We start from the raw sequence: 17698 nt of genomic DNA, 5'->3' as shown, positions 1-17698 counted from the left end.
AGATTATCTTCTCGTTGCTATCTTTTGTGCAGCTGCTTCCTGAAACGACATGCTGAACGGTGCTTTGCATACTTAAAAGCACAAAGGGCACGTATTGATTTTTTTATCTGTCTCTCTCTCTCTATCTGTCTCTCTCTCTCTGCTCCTGACGGAGGGGGTGTGAGCTGCCGCCTTCAACAGCTTTGTGCCCCGGTGCTTCGCATACTTAAAAGCCAAACAGCCCTATTGATTTGTTTGCTAGAGATTGTTTTCTCTATCTATGTGACATTCTGTGCTCCTGACACGCACTCCTTTGAAGAGGAAGATATGTTTGCATTCTTTTAATTGTGAGACAGAACTGTCATCTCTGTCTTGTCATGGAGCACAGTTTAAACTTTTGAAAAAGAGACAATGTTTGTTTGCAGTGTTTGAATAACATTCCTGTCTCTCTACAACCTCCTGTGTTTCTGCGCAAATCTGTGACCCAAGCATGACAATATAAAAATAACCATATAAACATATGGTTTCTACTTCGCGGATTTTCTTATTTCGCGGGTGGCTCTGGAACGCAACCCCCGCGATGGAGGAGGGATTACTGTATAACTTTTAACAATATGACTCGTCAGATTAATTGTATTGTGTAACTTGCATTCAGTTGCTCAAGGTTTTTTTTTCAGCAGTAAAAATAATGACTGACTTGTTCATTTCTTTAGGTACTTTCTTGCTATCATATGTTCATTCAGCAACTCTGTCTACGTTTCAACCCTAACCATAGCCCAGTCCCAAAATCTTCCAATGCTTGAATCATTTCATTAATGCATTGTTTTTTTATTATCCTCACTGCCTCTTTGACTTACAATGTCATAATCGGTGGGTCACTCATGCTCTTTATAAATGTTAGTTTCTCACCTCTTGTGTCTTTAAACAACTCATTAATGTATTCATATTGTCTAAAATTATATTTGCTTCTTTCATGAGTGTCCATCCAACCTTTACCTTCAAACACCCAGTAAATGTATACAAATCTGTACATATGAGCGTTTTATCTTTTTATGCATATCACCACAATATTTCACATTCTCTACTGCCTCACACGGTTTATCCACTCTTCTTTATCTTTTCTAAATTTTGCTTGATTCCTGTAATCAACATTTTATATTGTTACTGTTCTTAGGTGTGATTTTTGGGGTTTTTTTGTCTTTCTTAAGATCCTTAATTTAATTTTGTCATCCATGTTTTCTTTTTCTCTCTCCTATATATCATTTAACTTGACACATTCACTTGGCTTTTTAAACTTCAAACAGATTGGTATGTTCTCTACTGTCACAAATTCAAATCTGTTCCTCACTGTTACGGTGTATTTCATCTTTATGTTGTGATGGACTGACTGGCATCCCAGCCAAGATGGACTCCACTCCCTTGCCTGGCAAAGGATGTCACTATAAAGCATGGTCAAGAAGGGAGATGCTATATTCCCTCTCCATGCTAGGAGGTGGAGGTGGAGGGACACCATGGATGGGTTAAAAGCCTGACCGGGATGGCTGGCAGTCCCTTTCCCAGTTGGGAGGCTAACAATACAGGACAGTGGGTGTTCAGCTGCTTGCTATGGGTAGAGATAGCCCAAGGGTGCCCCATAGGCTAAAGGAGAGCCTTACACTTCTTTTGGTAGATATCTCCACCCCACCACCTGGTGATGAGATTAATTGTAATATTTTGAAATGTTCTCTTGTCACATGTCCCAGGATGGACTGTAACATCACTTCTGGTACAACCCCGGAGGTCCTGCCCCTTCTGACCCAGGAAATACCTAAACTACTTAGGCACTGGAAGTCAGTGCCCAGAGACTTGCAAGGACCTGAGAGTCTTTGCAACATCCTTATTGTTGACATTTTTTGACCTCCTTTATTAAATGGGGTACACAGTAGTCCCCAGCTCTTTTTATGTTATTCTGTTTATTTAATTATACAGAATTGCATTCTATGTAAAATGCAAAATTTTGACATCTGATTCATTAGCAGTACCAGAATTTCATATTAGGGTGGGCCTACATTTGTCTTGGTTGAGCCTAATGCTATTTTTATTACTGTAAAATAAACATTCATTAAAAAAAAAAAAAAAAAACTAGAAGTCCAGTCATATTAATGTAAAAGGTCCACTTAGAAATGGTGAAGTTAAACCGACTGCCTACCTTTTGTTGTACTGTACATACCTGGCCATCACAAGACACTCATTTTGACCAAGCATTATATACAGTAATCCCTTGCTATATCGCGCTTCGACTTTCACGGTTTCACTCTATCGCGGATTTTATATGTAAGCATATCTAAATATATAACGTGGATTTTTCACTGCTTCGTGGGTTTCTGCGGACAATGGGTCTTCTTACTTCTGGTACATGCTTCCTCAGTTGGTTTGTCCAGTTGATTTCATACAAGGGACGCTATTGGCAGATGGCTGAGAAGCTACCCAATCATATCACGCAGTTAAGTTCCTGTGTGCTAATTGGCTCAGCAACGGAGCGCTGAATTCGATTCCTCTGTGTAATCCAGGAATTCTCGTCTCTCTCATTCAGCATCAACGTGTTTCGCTGTGTAAAGAGTTAACTTTTGTGCTCTTTTGTGTTTATCTTTGTGAATAGTCAAGCCCTTCATTATGGCTCCAAAACAATCTGCTCCTGCAGAAAAGAAGAAGAATATAAGAATATAAGATCTACGGCCGCAGTGTCCTTTAACCAGGGCGCAAAACAAGTTGTAAGTGGATGTAATAAGGCAGTAGTCTGGATGGAGTCTGCTTTAGGGATTTGGATTGAAGACTGCCGGAAGGAGAACAACGGCGGTGGTACACAGTCGCCTGAAGAGGCTCCTTTAGAAGAGCTGTAACGCTCTCCTTTGTTGTGCAGTAAAATTAAACTCATCGTTATCGGACAAGTCGTCGTGTCATTGTTGGTGAGTAACCATAATTAATTTTCTACGTACAGTACTTAGTACATGTACGTACGTTTAGTGTCACTGTACACACATTTTACTGTATACATTTTTTCTTGCATTGTACATATTTATTGCTGGTGGCCTGTCTATCGTAATGGCTGTAACATAACATGTAATATATGTGATATCGGAGACGCTCGATATCTTATCTATAATATTTAGGTTTTACTGTATATAAACAGTGTGTTTACATGCATAATTTCAACGAATCTTACCTAATATCTAAGAGAATACAAAGGGTTAATGCTGTATAATTGTGCGGGAAATGTTTATAAGAGTGTGGGAGAGTTTATAAGGGCTTAAAATATATAAAAATAACCATATAAACATATGGTTTTTATTTCGCGGATTTTCACTTTTGCAGGGGGGGTTCTGGAACGTAACCCCGAGATAAGTGAGGGATGACTGTAATATCAAACAATCCGATTACCATTTTGCTTTCCATTCAATTTGTGTATGCATAACTGATATCTGTATTTCCCATCCCTGAATACACGAGTGAATCTCTCTTTAACTAGATTATTACAATTATACCAAAATCGAATCTTTCCATATCCTCTGTTCCAGTTGTGCACTGTTATCTGTTGTATCAATGAGCCACAAACCTGCATGTCTTAACTGGCTATAACAAAAGTTAGAAAATGTAATACTGATTGAGTTAGTGGCTCATGATTATAAGAGAAATCCGTGACCTGGCTGATCCTTCAGCATTTGGCGGCTGGGTGGTTGTAGATTTTCTATATTGTTGGTAGCATGTCTATTTAACAAAGCTAGAAGCAGGATTTTTACTTGTCATTTGGGGCATTACCAAAATTTTCAGTGGCGACATCAGACTCTGGCACGGTTTGCCCTTCTGTTTGTTTCCATTCATTAATAATACCTAAAATGGCTCTTTGTTGAGACATTGTTCACGTTTCCCTCCAACAACACATAACGCAACAGTCGTGATGGGTGATTTGCAAATCAGTGGATCATAAAAATGATTCAGTGAAGCTCAACCAGTGTGTTAAAGCAACTTCAGTAAGTTACTAGTTGGTAGCCTCAGTCAATTAACATCATGTATTTTGAGTAGCTGTGATTGGTAACATTTTAAGTCAATCTTATTTTCTAAACCTTGTTATGCAAACCATTTCCAAATAATTTTTTAAGAGTTAAAGGACCTTTTGTAGTGGTAAAGTTAACACTGCTGATTTTTCTGTGTAAATTTATAATCAACTAATATTTTAATCAACGTAGATGTGTGTTTAAAATGTTAGTATGCAGTATAGGTTAATTGTCATTTGATGAAAAAAAGAGAAACCTACACTACAGAGTGGGCCAGTGAGAGAGGGGTGGATAAACTCAGTCTCTGAATTCTGATTTACACCATCTATTGTCTTCAGGAAAGTAAGTTTCAAGAGAACCACATTTTCAATTAATTACAACATGATAAAACCAATTCCACATTTTGTGTGTGTATATGTATATGTATATGTATATATATATATATATATATATATATATATATATATATATTATATATATATATATATATATATATAATATATATATATATATATATATATATATATATATATATATTATATATATATATATATATTATATATATATATATATATTATATATATATATATATATATATATATATTATATAATATATATATATATATATTATATTAATACACACATTTTGCATTGAAATAAATGTGATCATATTTAAATATGACAATTACATGGGATGATAACATAGTCTTCAGTTTTAAAAATTACAGAACAGTGATAAAGTAGCTTGCCTAAATATTTTATCCATAACAAGAGTGTCATCTTCTGACTTTGGCTCATTAGTAATCTACAAATTCCAGAAAGCACAGACCAGACTAATGGCCCATTCCACTAGGGGATTCAGTGGAGTTTGAAGGGCAGGAAACAGATATGAAATGAAAAAAGATAGCAACAGGCAGTCAAGTAAGGAGGGCTGTTGTTGACATTTCATTTAATACTTCCGTGTGTAGACCTGATAGAACTCAAAGCTGAACATTGCAGTCAGTAAGATAGAGCAGGGAGTCAGAAACTGACATCTTTGTTTAGACAGTGAGACTCCTTTGGTACCAGCCTCTTTTAAGGCCTGTCACAAGTCCCTGAAATAAGAGGGGGTTGCAGTTTTATGCAGAATGAAAATTAGATGGAGAGACCCCTTTCAGAAGTTTCTCCAAGGACTCTGTGTTCATACGAGCTTTCCTACTGTAGTACTGATCAGGCACTTAAGATTTCAGTCACTGTTGGAGTAGTTCAAATCCATGTGCCATATGCTTCATCCCTGATGAGTCTGAACTTGAGAACCTTAAGAGCTTTAGAAAAATTGAGCAAGTTTTCAATTTTTGTCAGTCAGTAGCTCCAAGGAGCAGATGTCTATAGCTTTTGGATAGGTGTTCTGTTGCCACTAGACTTGCATCTTTTTATTAGCTTAGAATATGTCTGGAGAGTTACAGGCATAAATAAGAATAATGTTTTTCTTATGGAACAAAGCTTAATGGCCAGGGTTTCTTTTTGATTTAATGCTTCAATAGACTTGCAGCTGTAATCTGAAACTACAGAGAAGGTCCTACAATTTGGTTGGCACACTCTGTTTCATGAAGGCACATCAGCAGCCTGAAGAACACTAGAACTATCATTCTCTGGATATGTCTAGGCAAATGAGTAAAGGATTGTAGAGACATTCCTGCTCTGAGAAAGCTTAATAAAAGAAAAAACGCGGTGCACTAAGGACACCATAGGCCGCATTCTTTAGATAACATCATCTTCTTAGCTTATTGTTGGTAATAAATCTTGTGTTATCATGAAATCAGCAGTTAATCCTGTCCCTGTACCCCTCAAGTTCGATAAGAACATCAAGCAGGCCTTTTACAACATAGGAGCATTGATCTTTGTTGCAATCTGCTGTGGAGCAGCTGTGCTGGTCTATTTCATTTTGGAGGCTTTCCTACGGCCATTGCTTTGGGCAGTGCTGTGTGGAACTTTCTTGCATCCCTTCAAGCACACTCTGGCCTTGGCAGTGAGGAGGTGGTTGGCCAGTCTGAGAGGAACGGGCACTCCAATTGTGTTGGGCACACTGCTGCTACCCATTTGTTTCATTAATCGTGGAGTGGAGTCACTGGGTGAGGTAGTGCTGAGGAGGCTCAACTTGCTTTTGCTGATGGGGGCCAGCCTGCCACTGGCCTGGGCCATTTACTATGGCGGGAATGTCATCAGGGTGCAGGAGCTCCTGAAGTACACATGTGACGCCATCAACAGCACATTGGAGTGTTTCGGAATGGTGTGGGTAAGTGAAAGGGTGCATCTCCTAAGCACAGTTAAATACAATAGTCAGTTGATGCAAGGATTCTTCTTGGAATTGGGCCGTTTTGAATTGAAAGACAGAAGAATGTGACTGATAAGTTTTTGTTCATTTTAAACTACATTGCCACCTACATAGAAACTGCAGTGTTGCAGTGGAAACTGAGCTTTAGCTTTTAGGAGCAGTAAAATGTAGCAGCCAAGGTTTTCTGTTCCTTGCTGCTTTGTGCTGACTTCTGCTTTTGTCATTTCCCACCCAATGTATTTTGTCTTATGTGTGTCTTTATGATTCAATTACAATATGTGGAAAAAAATCAATGAAATACATTCAGTACTTGCACAGTGTGGGTGTTATGGTGGTGGCGCTGCTGCCTTGCAGTATGAAGACCAGGATTTATGTCCCTGGTTCTCCCTGCATGGAGTTTCCATGGTCTCCCCATGTTTGTGTGGTGCTCTGGTGACCTCTCACTGTCCAAAGACATGCGTGTTAGGTGGATTGGTGACACTAAATTGGACCGTGTGTGTGTGTTTTTGCCCTGTTTTCTCTGTGCTAGCTCTGGAATAAGCTCCAGCACCCACCGTGACCCAGGTCTGGATTAGAAAATGACATGACTTGCACAATGTAGCTAGTCAAAACTCTTGACAATTCTGAGAATTCCCACAACAAGTAAAGAACTTTTAAACCTCAAGGCCATTCCACATTACGTGACTTTTCCAGCATTTTTTCAGTTGCCTTCATTTGCATAATCTCAACAAGATGCAATTGGTGGTTTGCTCTCGTGAAGAACATTCCAACTAGTCAACAACTCCATGCAGTTAAATCAAATGGGTTTGATTCTGCCTTCTTCTTAAGGGTGAACTCTGTGTGCAAACAGTGGAGAGGCTCATTTCTCATATTTTACATCCAGAAAAGAATGGAGAAAAAAAAAGAGAGATTGTTGAGATTACAAGTGAACAAGCAGTACCTGTTACCCTTCATACATCACAGGCTCCATCAAGCAACACGCTATAGGTGGTCACAAAAAAAAGGGGGATCGTGATTGTGCTGGAAGGTGTTGGCATACATCACTATCAAGTCGTGTAAATTGACACGGTCTAGCGCAGTGATCAGAAATCAAATGTGACATACATCCCGTGACTTCTAGCCAGGGGGTAACGTCAACTTGAGCCTTACATTTTTCTAGCAGTTCTGAGGAGAAGCAATGGAATGAGCTATGTTGGGCTGAGTGGGTCATATTTTACTAGGTGAAGTCCTGATTTCTCTTAAAACCATCAGCATTACACAGTATTTTATCAACAGAGAAAAGAGAAGAAAAACAATACAAATTCTAAATGTTAGAGAATGCTTGCACCAATTGAAACCTATGAAATGTTTTGCCTGTGCTTTTTCCTGCTTGGTTTTCATATGCAATCAAAAGTTAATTCAAACATTCTATTTTGTACTGTTGATATTGTGCAGGAAGACCCAACATTGAATAAGAATTCAGAGTACATTACTGCCCTACCTCTTGCAACCTTAAAATCTGCCATAGGCTGAGATTTATGTAAGTCTGATTTGCGTGGGTTTTAGGTTAATGGCATGTTGGGGCATCTCAGATCTAATTTTTCTACTTTGTTCTACCGGTCTCTTTAATTTTTAACTGTGTCGAGACATTTTTCTTTCAACTATGTACAGTATTTGACTCAAGTAACTTGGATTGCACAATAACAGAATCTTTTAACTTCTGCTGTTGTGTTGCACTTTTCCCCTTTTTGACTCTGTTGATTTGACAGTAGGCTAGTTGATGATGCTGTATAAACTCTTAATGTGCAGAAGTAATAATATAAGCTTGCCTTTTGCCCTGATAAAACTAACTGCCTCGCTCACTTTATTCTGTATCATTTCTAGATGTATTACATAGTAAGCAGGTGTTGTTTTTCTTATTTTGACTGAAGTATAAATGATACACACAACTGCAAACTGATTTATAAACAGAAACTGAGCATACACCATTATATGAAAAACAAAACCGGCGAGTGTATTAGTGTTTCTTGCTTTCAGATGCTGCCGATCTGCTGCTGTTGCCACAACTATTAATTAGAAAGTTCCAGCAGCATACTGGTTTCAAGCATCTTAACATAAAAAGTATATGAAGGCTTCTCCACAGCAAAACACTTTTGGTCATTCTGGATAGCTGGAAGAAGACCACCAACAACTCCAGGACACACTTCCTGTGCTCTCAGCGCTTATAAATTTTATCGGGACAATAATTTTATACATTCTAGACACGTCAACTACCTAAGCAAAGAAGAAAGAGCAGGGACAAACTTTCGAGAAAGTCAGGTAATGTTTTAGAGATAAAGAAGCTAAATTCACTCACGGGCAGTTATATGTTGCGTTGTCACAATGTAAGTCCACACAGAACACAGAATCAATATTTAATGAGATCTTGAAGAAAAGTTGATTGCAAATATTGTTTTTACTGAAGTTTTAAAGTAAAAGTGACAATAATGCATATGTAACAATTCCCATGAGAATAACAATCTCTTTAAATTGTATATTCGGTTTACCAAACTGTGGTGGGCGAGTGAAGCGAGCAGGGAGCGGAGCCCCCTAGTTATTTTAACAAAACTAGACTGAAATTTGAACTCAATTTCTGATTCCTATATTGCTTCCACTTTAAGCACTGCTCTTTTCAACTTTAGCAGGTTGTCTTTACTCATCCTAAGATATACTTTACTTATTATTTGGCTGATGCCTTTATCTAAGGGAGTATACAACATTTGACAGATACAGTTGGTTGGAGCACAGGCAGGTGAAGTGAGTTGCTCATGGCCACACAGTGTCAATAGCAGGATTTGAACCCAAAACCTCTGGGTTTGAAGTCCAAAGCTTTACCCGCTATACCACGGTGCCTACGATTGTGTGGAAGCACCTTTTTGAGTCCCTTGTTTATTGAACACATTTCGCTGCATTTTAACAATGTGACCCCCTGCTGATACTATAATACATTAATGTGTTTTTTCCTCCTGTCACTAAGGTCTGCACACTGGTGGTGGGCTATGTACTAGCAATTTCTTTTAAATGGACCCCAAGCACACAACACTATCTCAGAGCCATTTCAGTGCCAGTCTGGACAGTGCTGCTGTTGTACTTGGGTAAGTAAGTGCAGATTAATAACTTAAACCAAAGATATTAATTAAATAAATAAATTTTGATTTGTTTTCTTTCTGCCTTTGGTTGCTGAGGGCACTGTGGCTTGTCCTTTGGTCTGTTTGCTGTCTCACAGTCAATACTAGAATTAAGCTACCGGTACTGACTCTCTTGACAAGTTAAAAATTGTTGCATAGTAAAGCCAAATCTTCTGCCTGCAGCATCTGTGACTGGCTCCTGGCGAATCCCCATCTTCATTCTGGTTGTGTCTCTAATGATAGTGGGTGCCTTCCAAGAAAGAAAGCGGGCAAATGGAGTAGGTGAGGTCAATGCCCTGAAAAACAGATGTGTGTATTTAGATGAGTAGACTTCATAATAACATTTAATATCTTCACCTGTCCTACAGGACTAGAGATCTCTGACCAGGTGCTTTCCATTGCCGCCAACACCATCAGCATGGCATTCTCCTACACTGGCTTTAGGCGGAAGCCTTCTGAACGTTCTGATTTTCAGTTCACAGGTGACTGACTCTAGTTTTACAATTTGAAAGCTTATTTTTAAAATTTTTTATGGTAATGATACAGTACATCAAGACTCCTTCAAATTAACTAACTAAACTAACTAATTATTTCAAGTTTGTCCTGGTCTCACTGTCTGTGTGAAGTTTGCATGTTCAAATGGATTTTCTTTTGGTTTCCTTTCACAATCCAAAGTCGAGCTGGCTAGAATAAATGGACACTTTAGAAAGTTTAAGTTTGTGTTGAAAGACACAGTGTGCATCTGAGGAGATGAGAAGCCCACTAACATCCATTCATATTCCAAACCGACTTCTTTAGAGCAGAGTGGTGGGGCAGCATAAGAGGAGTTGAAGAAAAGAAATACAATTTAGGAGAAATCATCTGTTTTTTTTCTCTCCAAATGGACTTCCTACAAATGATCATAAGTTATGACCGTTTAAAAGAATTCTAACCAAGTGTGGTTCCTTATTTTCATTTTGTAAGTTGTAGTCATTATCTTTGTCTCAAGGGGCGGTGAAGGTACATTTCACTGCTTAGTAACTGAAGATAATCTTTACAAGTTATGAAATCTTTACAACACACTGAAAAATGCTGGCTACAGATATATATATATATATATATATATATACACATAGTTACATGATGCTGCTTTACTGTTTGTTTTTTCCTGCCATTCTTTATTGTTTAATCTAGTGTACTCTGTTAGAGCAGTAAGCATTGCAGCAGGGAGTCGGACAACCTTACAACATCCCCAGCTGGAGTACGCTCTGAGTGGCTCTCCATGTTCTCCACAAGCAGTTTTTGATTTTCTCATATACTCTAAAGACATATTGTCAGGCACACTGAAGTATCAAAATTGTTCATAAGTTGGTTTGTGCCCATCTATAAAATGGTGTGCTGTATGTTAGGGTTTGGATATGCTGCACAACCTTTTAATAGAAAAAGCATTATGGAAAATTATTATTTATGGCTTATAGATCACTAACTGCATCAAATTTAGAGATTACTGAATATTAAGGAAGGCAAACAGTACAGCACAGACAGAGTAACAGCACTGAAGTATAACTATCATGAACAATTACATTTTAACTAAATAGCAGACAACAGAAAACCCCATCAGAATTTATGGGATTTTTCCAGAATCATGGTCAAAAACATGACCAGTCATTGGTTTACAATGAACATTAACAAAAACTGCATAAGGGCAGGACAATGTCATTCCAGTATGAATAGTGATTCTATGCAACTGTTTACTTTGCTTAAATATAAATGAACCAAGTTTTAGTGACATCCAACAAAATTATATCAATTGTATTAGAAAGAGATACAAAATCTTTTTGTAAAGGTTTATAAGATTCATTTTGTGTGTTCCAGATAAAGGCATTTCATAAGAAGTTAAATAACGTAACATTCAAATATATGAAAAAAATCATTCAATCAGAACTCCAACTGATCCCATATATCACTAAAACAATTAAAATATGTAATCATGAGACACACCAAAACTCCAACCTTCACCCAGAACAGAGAGCAACTTAGAAATAAAATGAGAGGAAAAAGAGAAGAGGGCGGCCCACTGTGTTATACAGCCAGCCTCTTATTAATTAAACTGATGGGGGGTTAGCAGACACACAAGCAGGACCTTAGCAAAGGTAATTTAAAATAACATTAATGAAATCTTTGCTCTGCACAGTTCCATATACAGAAAATGTGATTTTTTTTTCTAGTTGTAAATAATATAAAACAGCATTTTTCCATTGAGGTATGGAGAACACGTTAGGATTCTTCCAGCTAAAGAGAATTAGTGCACATGCTAACAATGTAGTGTAGGAAATTATGGTCAGTTTATCACTAGATAATCTAAGATTGTCTGAAATAACTTCAAAGTCTTCTATAAAAGGATTTGCAATGGTTGCACATCCTTGCCTAATATAAAAGAAAATCATTTTTTCCGAGAATGGCTTTAAGTTTTAACAGTCCCAAAACATGTGCCTGAGTGAGGCTGGAGTTACAGTGCATTGGTCACAAATTGGGCTCAATCCTTGATAAATTTTAGAGTTGTTTTAGTTTGGAAAGATATTCACAGTGGACGTTTTTGGCTGGATGACAGCATGTTTTGCACAAATTTAAAGAAGAATGAATGTTGCAAATTATGACCTCCACTCATTGCCTGAGATATTGATAGAGCGGTTTCCTTCCCAGCATTGCCAAAGGCGGTTTAGAGGTGAGCTCTGTGTCAATATTTGATAAAGACTGGAAATGCTGGCAACGTTTTTCTCCTAATTAGTGAAAATATTTTCAAATATGAGCACTGGATGTGTATTAGGGAAATTCTTTTTAAAAAGTTCCTAACTTGTAGATAAAAAAAATAAGTGTCTTGAAGGAATTCCTTATACTACAAACCTAATCGAGATATCTAATCATATTATCAATGTAAAGCACTCTGAAGGTTATGATGCCTAGCATTTTCCAAACCTTAGATGCTATATATTTGGGGAGGCTTGAATGCAAAATGATCATGTAATGGAGCAGCAGAAAGCAGTGTCTTTTTGTTAGTGTTTTCTACATTGGTTCCATATTTTGCGTGATTGAAGAACAGTCTGGTTACTAGTATACTGGTGAAAATTATTAATGACCAGAGCACATAATAGAGTATGCAGAAAGGGCTTCTCCAAATACTGTATTTTCTTTCCAGATCCAACCTGGTCAGTACATATTAAGCACTGTGCTCCTCTTTCCATTGTCTCAAGTTATGAATATTTGCAACCCATTGGTATAGATGGAAGTCCAGTAATGCCATGCCATACTGTGCTTGAATTATGTAATGTTACCTTTTTAATATATAGTAAATGAGTGGATAACAGAATCAAGTATTTTAGAAATAACTTATTAATAAAGACAGGAATACACTGAAACAGGAATAAAATCTTTGGGAGGATATTCATTTTAACTACCGGTATATTAAATCTGGCTACTAAGAAGAGGTGAGAGTAGACTATCTGTTGATGTCTAGTCTAGTGCTTTCCATCAGACTGCCAAAATTAAATTTAAAAATATCTTTAACCCTCCTTATAATTGTTAAGTAACTCTGAAATACTTGAACTGTTCTGAAGTAGTCACCAGAAACCTTTCTACCATATTATTATGTGCAAATGAGTTTATGAAAAAAACATAGCTTTTTCTAGATCAATTTAAAATCCAGAGGTCTTGCAAAAGTAATTTAATTCCTTTGAGTTTTGCCATAGACAGATGGCCAGCAATTCAGTATCAATTGCAATCAGCATTCGAGATAGTTGACTGGTTTATCAGGTTCTAAGCTGAAATGTGAATTTATATTATTTACCTATACAGAGGCTTCTGGTCTTGAGTAAAGTAATTTAATCCAGGCTACAGTATCTGAACCAACCCCAAGTTTGTGCAAAACAGTAAAGAGAGATATATCCTTATTTTACTCTTTCAAAAGATTTTTCTGTATCTAGAGACACTAAAGCTTCTGGAAGATAAGTTTCTAAGAGAGTGCACAGTGCACTCAAGAAGGGCTGAACATTTGATGATATTTGCCTGCTTATAATGAATCCTGCTTAGTCGTGTGATATAATTATAGTGAGCAATTTCTCAATTTGTTTTATGAGAACTTTAGTCAATATCTTGACATCATTATTTATTAAACAGATGTGTCTTTAAAGTGCATATTCTGAAGGGTCTTCATTTTCTTCGGATTGACACCGTTTGTAGGGTATGAGTTAGAATACTAAGATCTTTTGCTTCATTAAATATAGCTAGCATTAACCGACCAGCTTTAGGAGACACCCTTTTTGTAAAAGTCTGTTGAATAACCTGCTTTCTTACTTTGTAAGGAATTTATAGTGTCCTGAATTTCAGTAACACTTGGTGACTTGTCCATTTACTCTAACTTGTGGCATTTCTGAATTATCAAGAAAGAAATTAACATGACCTTCCACTTGTGTATAGAGACTCATAATATTATGCTTGCTGAATTTTGTCCCTTTTACGTGTTGTGACAATGGCGTTATACCGGCCCTTAACCCAACACAGACAGATGCAGGAGGCACACTTATAAAAACACAGGCTGTTTTTATTTTCTTTCCGCTCGTGGAGAACATCTTCCCCATTCCCACGAGCCCACAACAGTCCCAAACACAATACTCTTCTTCTTCTCCTTCTCCTCCTCCTCCTCCTTCCTACTCTGGCTCCCAGAGTGGTGACTGCTGGCTCCTTTTATAACGCCACCAGAAGTGCTCCAGGTGCTCGTTGACCTACTTCTATTTCTGGCAGCACTTTCGGGTGTGGTGGAAAACCTGCCCAAGAGGGCTCAGCAGCTGTTGCGGCAACCCCTGGCGGCACCCCCGGATCCTAACATGGCTGTAGATAACTCCCAACTCCCCTGAAGCCCCGTGGGAACTTGAGGCATCACTGCAACCCATGGAGGCTGCCATCTAACATCCCGGGGGAGGTGCTGTTCCGCCCATGCTTGCTCCCCCATCCTCTCCATGAAGAGGCGCCTCGGCCAGACAAGGACCCCGGCTGTCTGTTACAATGTTTGCCTTATGCTAGTCTGTTTTCCTTTTATCTGTCTGTTGAGGAGTTTTGTTGGCTTTTTCTCCATGCCTGTAATAAGAACATCAGAACTTGAAGATTAATTGTTCTGTTACTCCTCTGGTAAAATCTATTTACGTGGACATAAATTATACTTGTTAATGCGACAACCAAGAAATATAAGTCAGCTGTGATACATAAAACTATAAAACCTGCTCATTTTGGTTAAATTCAAATTAAATTATATGTGTAACAACGTCATAGCCCAAGAATATTTTTGGATTAACTGATTCCTCTGTTTCAAAAAAGCATAGAGTCCTGGTGCACAAACTTGTATGTATCTAGAAAATTGTTTTTCATTTGTTTACCGGCTCTGTTTATCAAACACCTAGTTATGTGGTAGTTATTACTCTTGTATTTGAGTCATCTAGTGTGTGTAGTAAGAATGTTGTTTCCGTGATATTGTGGTTTGTGCATTTCTTTTTTTTTCTCTCTAATATCTCAAAGTGATTCTATAGTTGAGGTGTTGCTGTTTGGGCTTAGGCAGTTTAAAGCCAATAGATTTTCCTGGGATTGTGGGTGGTTGTGAGGCTCTTCGTTTACTTAATATTTAAATCTATATGGAGGTATTTCATCAAATGATGATGATATAAGTGGGTATCACAATGATGTGATGTCAATTGAGACAGTTCAGGCACCTTCATCCCATTGTTTGATGATTTTTTGTTATGTGAAGTGTGCAGGAACTTGCATGTCTCATTGGTCACTAGCAAAGAAGGACAGATGTTATTAGTTAGGTAAGTTAATTTTAACGTTACAGAAGTCTGTACGCACATACAGGAAAATTCAGCAATGACACCACCACAATTTTTAAGCTAAAACAAAGCAAATGACAAAAATTTTTAAAACTTGATAATATTTCCTTAAAACTATTACCTATTTAATATTATTATTTTTTGCAATCCTAATAATTTTTAATTTTGTCCTTAAATGGGTAGGCATGCAGAAATTGTCCAACCTTTTGCTTCGATGATGCTGTGGTAGGCTCTGGCACAACCAAAGGTATGAAATTGAATTAAATGGGATCACAAGATGATAGATTGATCAGTGGATAGCTGGATGGACAGTTATAATTAATTTCCAAATAATTCAAATAGTCAAATTAGTCTGTAGTTTCTTTAACATCAAAACAGGCCATTTATTGCAATCTCTTACTGCCAGGACTGCTTATATCTTAATGGTAGAAATGCCACTGAAATGTGTAAATCACAGGTCCCTAATTTTCTGGGTTTTAGTTCTGGAGATTTGAGTTCCATTATAGTGTTTAGTCCAGATGAAAATGCACATTTCTTCCTTAAATTAAAAGTTATGATTCTGCGTAGGGGTGGGCAATCTTTCCAAAAAATCAAAAAAATTAGATGTAATGATTTTCTGCTTACTCAATCACAGGTTTTTGGTAAGGAAAATTAATTGATCCACTTTATGGGGTTTCAGAGCAGCCCTTTGTCTTGTGGCAATATTGCCACCTGTGCTAATCACTCTTTCTGATGGTGCACTGGTTGCTGGGATACAAAGATACTTTTATTTTGCCAGGCATTCAACCCATGGAAAGTTTCCCTGGTGCACTCTCCACCATTCCAAGGGATCCAGCTCGCTGTCAGCCTCAGGTATTGAGAGGTATGATGCCAGTTCTGTCTCTATTAAGTTTGTCAAATGCGGAGCAGTTAGGCCAGTGGATGAGGAACTGGTTACTTTGAGAAGGCTACCTAAAATTTTCTTTTTTTTTTTTTTTTTGCTGGGTTCTTTATTTTCTGCTCTTTATGCAGCAAGAGGCACTGTTGGATGGAATATTGCTATGGATGCTGCCAGAAGGACTTCCATCTCAGAAACAGTTCAAGATTTAATCCTTTCTTTTTTTCCTTCATCTAAGTAGTTCAGTTTAAACCTTGGGTCAAGAAGGGACGCCATGTCTAGGATGTCATCTGTTGTTGGGTCGCCATATTTTTCACTGAGATACTGTGTGATGGTTTCCTTTATCATGTTTGTTAAGTCAGTATCCTCAGGATCCACACTCAAGACACTCTTACTGTCTTTGAATAAGACACACTAACATAGTTCTCACCTGACAGTGTATCTGTGAAATCTCTGAGTGGGCTCAGGGCCTTTTTCATTGACTCCAAAATGTCAATATCTTGCCAAGTTGGCACGAGGTGCATTTCTTTTCTGTCTGCCTTTAAAACCTGTGTAATGGCTGCTTCCTGTTCAAGGATTCTTTTAATCATCTTGAGTCTGGACCCCCCATCATGTTGGAGACTCTGTTATTTGCTTCTGCTGAGGCAGATTCAGCTCCACGTTTGTCTTTGTTAGCTCTCACTGCTTTTTCCAACTAAAGGAGAAAGCACTAACAACTTTTCGTACAGTGATGTTGCACGCTGAATTCATTTATCCATTGTACTTTTTTGTATGAAAGGGGGAAAACATACACAGGTAGTTAATTTAAGTTTAGACCAACTGAATTTATGAAAAAAATAAACAGACCTGTTGCATCTTTTGAGCAATTTAATCAATATTTTGCTATAATTAATTTTGTCATTTGAAATAATGAAAATGGTATTACAAGGCAGAACAAAGATCTAGCTACAGTATATAGATATACAGTAATCCCTCACTTATCGCGGGAGATAGGTTCCAAGGCCGACCGCGATAACTGAATTTCCGCGAAGTAGGGACACCATATTTATTTAATTATTTAACGTGTATTTGGACGTTTTCAAACCCTCCCTGTATTGTTTACAACCCACCCTTTACTCTATTAATAACAGGGACAACTGCTAAGCAATATGAAATCGGTAGATAAGTTTACACTTACTGTATAGCGAAGTACACGTAGCAGCTTGTAGGCGGTCATGACGTCGTCGACCTTGTTGCAAAGATTCCTAAAGCAGATTCCAATCCAGACTACTGCCTTATCACGTCCACTTGCAACTCGTTTTGGCACCCTGGTTAAGGACACTGCGGCCGTTAGATCTTATATGCTTTTCCTCCTTTTTAAATAAAAAGAATCGTGGACTATTGATGCTGTAATGGTGTCCTGCAGCGGTGTAGCTGTTCCCTTCCTTCAATCATATCCAAAACTTTTACCTTTTCTGCAATCATTTGCATCTTCTGTTGGGTGCTTGGACACCGGCCCC

The 17698-nt window shown here is 37.8% G+C and overlaps 1 protein-coding gene across 1 annotated transcript in view; it reads left to right on the top strand.

Moving 5' to 3' along the window:
- Positions 1 to 5802: 5802 nt before the first annotated feature.
- The window catches only part of LOC114663791 (transmembrane protein 245-like), a 101879-nt gene continuing 89983 nt past the window's right edge, over positions 5803 to 17698 (top strand). The window contains 4 exon segments of the mRNA XM_051935564.1: positions 5803 to 6285; positions 9320 to 9437; positions 9654 to 9752; positions 9839 to 9952. Of these exon segments, the coding sequence (XP_051791524.1) occupies positions 5803 to 6285; positions 9320 to 9437; positions 9654 to 9752; positions 9839 to 9952 (814 nt within the window).

The sequence above is a fragment of the Erpetoichthys calabaricus genome, chromosome 13 (genome assembly GCF_900747795.2).
Source record: "Erpetoichthys calabaricus chromosome 13, fErpCal1.3, whole genome shotgun sequence".
Lineage (NCBI taxonomy): Eukaryota > Metazoa > Chordata > Cladistia > Polypteriformes > Polypteridae > Erpetoichthys > Erpetoichthys calabaricus.
This window is presented reverse-complemented; position numbering and strand designations above follow the sequence as displayed.